The 9,910-nt window shown below is 33.8% G+C and overlaps 1 protein-coding gene across 1 annotated transcript in view; it reads right to left on the bottom strand.

The window, feature by feature from the left end:
• Positions 1–1,478: 1,478 nt before the first annotated feature.
• SUZ12 (SUZ12 polycomb repressive complex 2 subunit) overlaps positions 1,479–9,910 on the bottom strand; it is a 39,803-nt gene continuing 31,371 nt past the window's right edge. The window contains exons 10-16 of the mRNA XM_060082062.1: positions 9,139–9,316; positions 7,548–7,639; positions 7,181–7,324; positions 6,542–6,699; positions 5,961–6,159; positions 5,403–5,482; positions 1,479–3,773 (exon numbers count right to left, since the gene is read on the bottom strand). Coding sequence (XP_059938045.1) covers positions 3,428–3,773; positions 5,403–5,482; positions 5,961–6,159; positions 6,542–6,699; positions 7,181–7,324; positions 7,548–7,639; positions 9,139–9,316 — 1,197 coding nt within the window. The 3' untranslated portion in view covers positions 1,479–3,427. The remainder of the gene's footprint in view (positions 3,774–5,402; positions 5,483–5,960; positions 6,160–6,541; positions 6,700–7,180; positions 7,325–7,547; positions 7,640–9,138; positions 9,317–9,910) is intronic.

Genomic DNA, 9,910 nt, shown 5'->3' with positions numbered 1-9,910 from the left:
TCCCAGACCGGGGCACGAACCCGTATCCCCTGCATCGGCAGGCGGACTCTTAACCACTGCGCCACCAGGGAGGCCCCCACTTCCCCATTTTTTAGCAACAGTATTATTAGCAAGCTAAATCCATCTGTGTTCTTGATCTCATTCCTTCCTTTTTCTGGTAACTTGCATCTTTGGTCTTCTCTGTGTCTTCCTCAGTATACTTGCTCAACCTTCCCATCCACTCTCCCCGGTCTCTTCCTTTGCCTGTTTCCTTCTTCCTATGGCCCCGTTTTTCACATCTTCATGATGAACTTCTCCCAACTCATTTTCCATTTACTAAGCTCATTAAACCTGTTTTCTATCACTAAACTCCCTTGAAGGTGCTATCATACTCATTTTCTGTTACAGCACTACCGTTTCCTTTTTGAAACTCTCCTCCCTTGGCTTTGTCACTGCGTATTAGTTCATTTTCATTCCTTCACACCGAAACAAACACCACTCAGTGATTACTTCTTGGGCACTTGCTTCACGACAGGCAGTGTTCTAGTAGTTGGATATTTCACCTGGAGGACTACAACAGCATCCTAGTGATTCTCCCTCTGTAGAGCTTCTCCCCTCCCAAGTTCTTGTAACCATGGCTCACCTATAACACAAATGGGTATGTGTCATGTCTGTGCAGTAAATCTCCAAATACTTCCTACTGCCTGAAATCCAGTCATTAGCATGGCACGTAAAGCCTTCAGTTCATGTGGCAAATGTCTGAACACCAACTAAGATCATGAGGCAGTACTAAGGCCAGTGAGACTGACTTGGCAGTCTAATGAAAAGGAAACAGGTGCTTAGAAGAAACACACACAAACACAGTGAGCTTTGGAAGCAGAGGGGTGCTCAGCTCAAAGAATACAAAGCAACATGTTTACAGGCAAGCTAGTACTTGTAAATAAAGCAAGCACAGTGGAATTGTCAACACTTCCGTAAGGTTTCCCTCAACTCTTCTAAGTTAATTTCAACAAACTATTGACCTCACTGGATGTAGTATACAATTTTATTATATAATATATTGTTATACGTTATCATTTGTATCCCACTCTTAATCTATGGGCTTTTTGAAGGCCAAGATAAAGTCTTTTTCATTCAAAAGAAAATGAAAAAAACAAAGATGGATTAACATTAGGTTAACTAATATTGACATTACTCTGGACTATAAATTTTAAAATATTTATGTAATACCATAAATAACATACTAGTTGCAACTGATGTTACTAGAACTGAAAGCAGGATTTCACATTAATTTTTCTCTTAATTTCTTATTAGCTCTGACGGGTGTAATTTTTTTGGATCCTTACTATCTTAGCCGAGCCCAAATTTTTGTGCATGTATTGACAATGCATAATAATAAAAAACAAAAACAAAACAGAATACAGCTTTTATATTATTGAACTTTATGTACAAAATCATTTGATTTCAAATAAACATTTAATGTAAAAACAAACGTTCTTTTAAACTGATTTTTTTTTTTTACATCTACTGTACCATTCAAATGCTTTATCATCTTACATGATTTCTTCAAAATCTCTTAACAAGGGTACATATAGAAAAGAATTTTTTTTTTATAAATAGAAACAAAGGGATTTTTTCAGCTTTTATTATAAGATGACATAAAAAGTTTACTCAACAGAAGTAATTTCATTACTATTTGGGGGAGGGAATCACCAACTTTTTGTGCAAACAATGCTAGCCTTCTTTTAAGCATTTAAGAGCATAACTGCTTAAGAAATGACATAAGCAATAATTCTACACCTACATCTCCCCTAAAATAATCTATTTTTTTTCTTTTTACATATGTGCACAGCTTTATTAGCAAATTAAAGCCCGAGAAAAATGCTCGAAATCCACTATCCAGAGGCATAATCAGAGTTTACTGTAACTCAGCATTTGGAGAGCTTACCAATCAAGGAGTCTGTAATGAAAGCTGCAGTTTCCCTCTTTCCTATTTTTTTTTTTTAACACAAAAATCAATGACTAAGAACTTAATACTGGATGACAAATCACATCCACACTATTAGTTAAATAGCCTCACAGTTAAACACATCTCAAAGACCAATCAAATCAGTATTTACATTTTATAAATTTCTGAAGACACCATTAGAAAGCTTATATATCCCTTCATTAAACAAAATAGGGAACTGCATCTGATGGTGGTGGAATGAAATAAAAAAATTAAAAATACCTGTATTTACAGCAGCATTGATCCTTTATAAATAAAGAATATGAAAATGCATTTATCTTTAAGGATAATAAAAAATTGAGGTGATGTCACTCAACCACAGTGCTTGGAGTTGGACCAAAAACTCTATTGGTGCTTGTTAATGTGCCAGTAGTGAAACCACTTTCTGTTGGAGAAAATCCAACTGCAAATATGTGCATAAGACACATATAACACAGGGCAAAATTGCTCAAAACGATTCAAGTCAGCTTATTTGTATTGGATATTCTAATCGTGAAATACATTACGAAGACATCCTTGTGAAGAAAAAAAAAGTATCATTTTCTGATTCATTTTTATAGAACATTTCCTCCCTCAAAAGTGGCATCTTAAAAACCTCGAACTCATTCTTCCCTTGGTTTACAATCCTAATGAAGAGATATGGACAGCTGAATTTTCCATGTGATTACCTAATTGGGAAAGAAAAACAAGAAACAAAAAAAGCCAGCAAAATGTTCAAGTTTAAAAAAATATACTGGGTGAGCAATGCACCAAAATTATCCACATAAAAACAAATGGATGGTCAGTAACCTTATAAGCCAACACATTTCACCATCGACAATGTGAAAAATTAACATGCTCTCAAACAGGCATAAGATGAAGAAGTGCTATTTTTAAATTGTAAAATGAACTTACATCATGTAAAATATCTTATGTCGTAATTTTTCATTCCAAATTGATAAATGATTTCAAATCAAGGATCAAGGTTTGACTGCAAATAGTAATGCAACATAATTTCACAAAAATCTTCAATTTCTAAAAAAGGGAATCACATTCCAATTTTCCCTCCCCAAGAAAATGTCTCACAATTACAAAGTAGAAAAACAGCCAGTCACAACTGCAAAAAACCATAATTTAAATATATGAAATAATTTCTCGATTATCAAGTCAATATATTTCATAAGACAATTGTTGAAGTTAAAAATACTTTCTTTGAAGTATTGCTTTTCATGCTCAAACTTGAGAATGTTTTAATGACATCAATAAAACTGATATACATGTAATGCTGCATAATGAAGTGAAATAGAACCCTGATAAAAATATCCTTGTTGAAATCATTTACTTCATCTGACAGTGCCTGTTTGGAACTTATGATTAAAAACAAAAACAAGACTCTTCCTAGAGGCTGAATTCCCTAGAATGAAATTTCAGTGTTTGTCCATAACATGGGGTTAGGCCTTTTCAGAGTTTTTGTTTTTTGCTCTGTTTTGAAACCCCTGAGACACCATCTGTTTCCAAAGCTTTCTCTTTTGAGTTAATTTCACTAAAGCCATTTGCTGTCCCATTTTGTTCTTCAGTGATTTCTTCATTTGCAGGGGAAGCAGATTCTCCTTTTTCTAATTTTTGTTGCATTTCACGGAGCTTGGTAACAGCTTTATCTATTGACATTATGCTAATAAGGTTAAAGTCATGCATGCTGACTAGATGAAGCATGAAGTTTCGACATAAATTCTTCTTAATTATTTTCTGTCCATAGTTTTCTACAAACAGCATACAGGCATGATTCATTTGATTGTCAGCAATAAACCTATTTAATAAAAAACAACACAAAACATCAATAGCAATACAAAGCATTTCTGTCAAATGCCAGTGATAACCATTATAGAACATTAAGACTATATCCAAATCCAGTTAAGTGATGACTTAACAGGTAGTAAAACTATACTGAATCTGAGATTCAATCACCTGAATGAGCTTACGGTTTTAGAAATTTAAACAAATTTAACCAGAGCTTAAATAGATGTCATTTCTGTTGTTCCTAACAAAATAGGAACTCAGCAGTTAAAAGTATAAAACATTTTCTCTTGCCAGCACCACTTTCATTAACTATATAATACTAACTATTCTCTCAGTTTCCTATTTCAGAAGCAGTGTTTCCTCTACATTTTCAGTTCATGGTAAACCTCTGAAAAGATGAAGATGTCACAACAAATGTGGTACAGTGTGATTGTTTTGGTGGAAAGCAATGAATAAAATTTGAGATGCAAGTTAAAATAGGAGAAGGCTGCTCAGTTACCGACTGAAACTGAGACTCTAACAGAGCCTGTAAAAGCCTGCCTGCAGATCTGATAAAATCCAAATAGTTTACCAAATACCTGCCAGTCTGTAATGCCAGTGTATCATGAACCCAGTAGTTGTTATGCTAACAGATTTGGATCAGGAATTAAAACAGAACTCAATTAAGTCATCTGACTAAAATTCTATCTTGAAACTGGCATATCAGGACAAAAGGAAAAACAGATTTCAGGCAAGCCTTCATATACATACTTTACTCATAACTGAGTTTTAGTGACTAGACCAGGGATCAGGCAAACATTTTCTGTAAAAGGGTAGATAGTAAATATTTTAGGTTTTGCAAGCCATATATGATCTCTGTTGTCTTCCTCTTTTTATTTTTTTACAACCCACTAAAAATGTGAAGAATACTCTTAGCTCAAGGCAGTTTACAAAAAAAAAGGCTATAGGCCATGCACCCAGACATCTGGACTAGAAGTTACGTACCAACTCCTCTTCACTCCCCAAGAGTAAGGAAACAAAAGTGCCCCCTCCCACTTATTTAACTATAAATGAAAAAACCTTACATGCTTGTGCTATACAAGAAAGCCTTATATGAGGATCTAATACTAATGAAGGTAGAGAAGAAAAATATATGTACTGACAGGTAAATAGTTCACATAGGGAAGGAAGCAGATCTGCAGGAAAAACAATGCTTCAGCCACAAAGGCACAAGAAATAAGGACTGTTCTACCTTGAGCTTTATGAAATGGTAATAAGAAATCAGAAAAGCTGCTTATATTTTATTCTGAATAATTAAGCAATTTTTAAAAATTGTGGCAATAAGTGTGATAGTTTCCAGGAATTCCAGGTGTGTAGCACATGGCGTATTATTTATGTATCCCCTAGCAATAAAAGGAATAAAAATTGGATTATCATTTTAAAAAAAAGGACATTAAATAAAAACCTGTTAGATGGAGCTAGCACCTTCCTGAAACATTCTTGGAGGATAACCATTTTTCTTTATAAGACTTGAATTAGGATATTTAGGACAAATTATATCTAAACAGAATTTTAAGTAAGGGTCTAACAGATTTATAGAATGTGAAGCAACAAAAAGAACGTAAAGGAAGTGGAATATTTGAATTTAGAAATACCCTACCCATGCTTCATGACATGGAGATTCCAGAGTTTCATCACTTCTTTCTCTCCTTCATTAACATCAGAAAATTCCTCAATTTGCTTTAAAAAGAAAAAAGAGAAAAAGAAGAAATATCTATTAGATACAGAATAAGTATAATTGGTATTTCTAAGAAAAAATTGTGTCAAAAATAGAATTTTTTGCAACTAAAAATACCACAACTTACTTATATAGCAAAGTGGCAATGTTTCTTAAAATCATCTATTTAGGTAGTAACTTTAAAAGGGAAATTCTATGTTATGACAATAGTTACCTTTAAATAAAATGAAAAAACACAATACAGAATCACAAGAAGAAAATCTATATTTCCTTTAGTTGGTTACTGTTAAAATGACACAATTATAAAAATTGTAGATTCCTGAATTCCTTAATTTAGAAAAAGCTCCTTTATACTAAATCAAAATGTAATTCATATTAAACATTAGTTTTCAAACAAAAATCATTTAATCATAAAATTCTAAAGTCACTGTCAACAATAATGATGATAACAGCAACAACAACAACAATAATAATAATTACAGTAATGGTTTTTTCTCTTAGCCATTCAGGATCTTTTTCATCTTCACTATCTACTTCCATTTCTTGTGGACGGAGAGGTAAACAAGTATCACTATGGAAATACAGACGATTGTGTCCACTACTGTATGTTCGTTGCTGTTCCACTTCTCCATCTTCGGATTCAAGAAATTCAGACATGCTTGCTTTTGTTCGTTTTGGCCTAATGAAAAGCAATGTTGATGTAATGTTAAGTAACACAGAGAAGGCTCACACCCCCCAAATAGAGTACTTTCCATTCCTACAGGTTTCTACCTAGGTATGCACACACAAACTTCCACTGGGAGACACTTGAATCCCCCTATAACCACTAGGGCAGTAGCAACATTAACAACACAGGAAAAAGCTGTAAGGAGGAAGTGAGAAAACCTCTGTAGAAACAGGAGTCGTGGGAGGGTTACACAGCACTATACCACCCCAGAGGCTTAGCTAATACTGAAATAAGGATTCCCACCTAAATGTAGCTTTGTCTGGCTTCCCTTTGTTCCTCCAACATCATCAATAGAAGTCAGAATAAATTTTTGTTGTATGACTTTTTTACCTACCTGCACACAAGAATGTGTGTGATAGGTGTTCTCTTTACTGGTCCATTGCGACTAAAAGCAAATCCAGGTTGGCGATGAATATCCTGAGGATTTCCTGCATAGGAGCCATCATAACACTCGTTGATAGAAACATCTATCCTAGCACCTTTTGGATGATACTGTAACAAAAATGGCAAGGTGTTTAGGAAAAGAAAATATTAATTATCCTAACTTAAATACCTATCCTTCCAACTTAATTAACTAAAAAGTACTTGTGGGTTCTTAATGTTTCAAAAACTAAAATATGCTAGGTATACCAGCATGGTGAACAGGAAGTCAGAAGACCTGGAGTCAAAAAGATCTATGTTAAAATCCTGGCTGTGCCATTTATTGGCTTGGTAACTTCGTACAAATGATTTCTTGACTGAGCAAGGATAAGGAAATTACCACTTAATTCAGAGCTGGTGTGAGGATTATGTGAGTCATTATAGGTGTACTGTGCAAATATACATAAACTCTGAATCATTCACTGTTAATTCATGCATAAGCAATCCATCAGTGTAGAGATTTTGGTATTTTGCATAAAGTACAATTTCTGAAAGTCAAATTGTATTATAATGTACAATATATTATGAGTAAGAAAAGATGAAAGTCACTCACCACATAGTTGAAGATAAACCTGCTATGGCAGAGTTTAAGATGTTTGAGCAAGCTGTAGAGTTTGCGGCAGTTCAGAGTGCACCAAGGGCAATGCAGGTCATCTCTTGCTTCAGTTTGCTGTCTTGTATTGTTGTTATAAAGGAACTTTAAAAATAACAGAAAACAAAAAGAAGAACAGCAAATCTCCACTTACATATCTCAAGATATTTTGTTTCACTATTACCTTTAAAAATAGTTAAAACAATTTAAAAGGAAAATCAAGTCAGAGGCATTCTTTTTATTTAAATATGCCAAAATATTTCAGATACAACATGCAAAACAAAGGCATCTCGTGATTACTTAAAAAAGAAGGGTAAGCTTTGTTTACCTGATAAAATATTCTTAATTTTTGTCGGTTTTCATTTGAAGTATCTTTTTCTTTTCTTGTTTGCAGATCTGTAGTCAACGATTCTTTAACAGCTGAAAACACATACTTTTATATTTAATGAAAATAGTTGCTTCTTAAAAGTGAAGTAATACATCTTGTGAAAATAATTAAACAATAAAGGTTTCACAAAATTCTTCTTGTGGTATTTAATACAATGTTTGTTCTCACCCTCAACTGATGTTCAGGGGAACAATCCCCTTAATCAGCAACCCTAATCAGATAGTAACGTCTTTATTGGCAGGAGCCATTTTTTTTTCCTTTAAAAACCACCTATAATGTCCTAAAACATTCTAAAAATAACCCCAAGTAATTATATGTAGTCACTGTAATGCTTTCAGCACTTTGAGGTCAGAGTATGGTTTTGATTGGACTTTGTATTCCCAGTGCACAGCAGTGAGCAGATATCCACTAAATGTTGGTTTAACAGAAATTAAAGTGATTGCACTAATATCATTCCAAATCCAAAAGGTAATCATTTGTTAATAATTCCGGTATATTACTTTACTGACTTAAAAATAAAAATTTTTATTTCCCCTGACATAAGTAATCATTTCATATGTACAATTTTGTATAAAACTCTTCTTCTCAGTTTCTTTGAAACTCTTTTATCTACTTGGCCACAGAATTCTTTGAGAAGTGCCCAGACCACAATTTACTTGGGAAATCTTTCCTCTGACATGGGTCATTTCTTTTATCTCTTGAATCTGACTCTTACAGTGACCTGCACACAATTAATGGACATGAGTGGTATATGTCAAAGACAGCTGTCTTAAGCCTTCTGCCTTCTTAAACAGTCTTAGATAAAAACATACAGATGCTCTCAGGTCAAGGACAGTGTTCTTATCAGGCAGATAAACAAAATGAAAGAATACTGCAACCTGGGCCTTAACTAAGCAGAGCTAACTGCTACAATTTGTAAATGTTTTTCCTCTTAAAAATTTACTGCAAAATTTAACCTGGTAAAATTCAGGTTATGATGATCCTTTTCCAGCCCTAAAATTGTACAAACACTCTGAAATAATGAAGTCAGTTCCATAACATAAACAAATTTTTATATGAATTTTTAAAAGCATACAGTTCCAAAGCCCTTTAAAGCTGCAATTCCAACATCTAAAAAGCTCTGAAAAACAATCATTTTCTCATGAGTTTATTTATTTAATTTATTTAATGGAGACAAATTTATTTAATTTATTTAATGGAGACAAATTTATTTAATGGAAAAACCCTAAACTGACATAAGGCTATCTATAAACCTAATTTGGAGGTGTTATATAGTATACAGCATATATCCTATATACTATACCACACTTATAAAATTAAAGAAACCAAAAAACCCCCAAAATTCCCACATACGTCTGGCACAAAGGTTTTGAGTAAAGGACTAATAATAGGAGAACCCTAATTTACTCATAATATGCCTAATAAGTCAAATAATATTTCCAAAGATGACTGGAGCAAAACACAAACTAATTAATCTAAAGCCTAAGTCCTAACTCTGCAAAGCATTATTTTGACAGCAAAGTTTTCGTACCAATAGTTTGAGTAGGTTTAACTGAACCAGGCTTGTTTTCTTGATGGAGACTCTCTGAATTTCTAGTGGCAAGAGGTTTGGCGATAGGAGCTGTAGATTTATCATTGGTCTCTCCTGTCCAACGAAGAGTGAACTGCAACGTAGGTCCCTGAGAAAATGTTTCAAATGGAGGCAGTCTCTTAAAAAGAAAAAACATGAGAACAGTGAAGATTCCAAATAATGAACTGAAAGAAATTGTAGGAGTAAAAAGAAAATATTTATTATGACATGTTAATGTGAATTTGACTTAACAGATTTTTCCTTAAAAACCCCAAATGCCTACATGGATGGCCAGGCAAATAAAATAAATGTATAGTGTAGTAGAGCCTGTAGTACTGGAGGGCTCAGATTGTCTACAAGAGTGACTACTTATTGGCAATTGCTGAATTGTTGCCCCATACAAACAATGGCCCAACACAGCCAGATTTTCAGATCTTTTTCCAAGTTTCCAAGAGAAATATTCCAATTTTTATTTGGTGGTAATTAAAAAATTAAAACAAAAAACAAAAAAACTATGATACCCAAAGCCTACTGGTCTGCAACCTCCCTTAGATGACCAATTACTTTTTCTGTGTAAACTGAATGATTATTAAAACAATTAGTAATTTTCCTTGACTTCTCTCAGCTTCACTGACGACTGCCCTTACTTCTCTTCTTTGGATTTTAGGACACTGAACTATCTTGGCTTTCTTCCTCCACCTCTAGTCACTTATAAAACCACTCTTCTCTTGGC

The sequence above is a fragment of the Mesoplodon densirostris genome, chromosome 18 (assembly GCF_025265405.1).
Source record: "Mesoplodon densirostris isolate mMesDen1 chromosome 18, mMesDen1 primary haplotype, whole genome shotgun sequence".
NCBI classification, from domain to species: Eukaryota; Metazoa; Chordata; class Mammalia; order Artiodactyla; family Ziphiidae; genus Mesoplodon; species Mesoplodon densirostris.
Note: the sequence above shows the minus strand (reverse complement) of the source record. Positions and strands in the feature narration are given on the sequence as shown.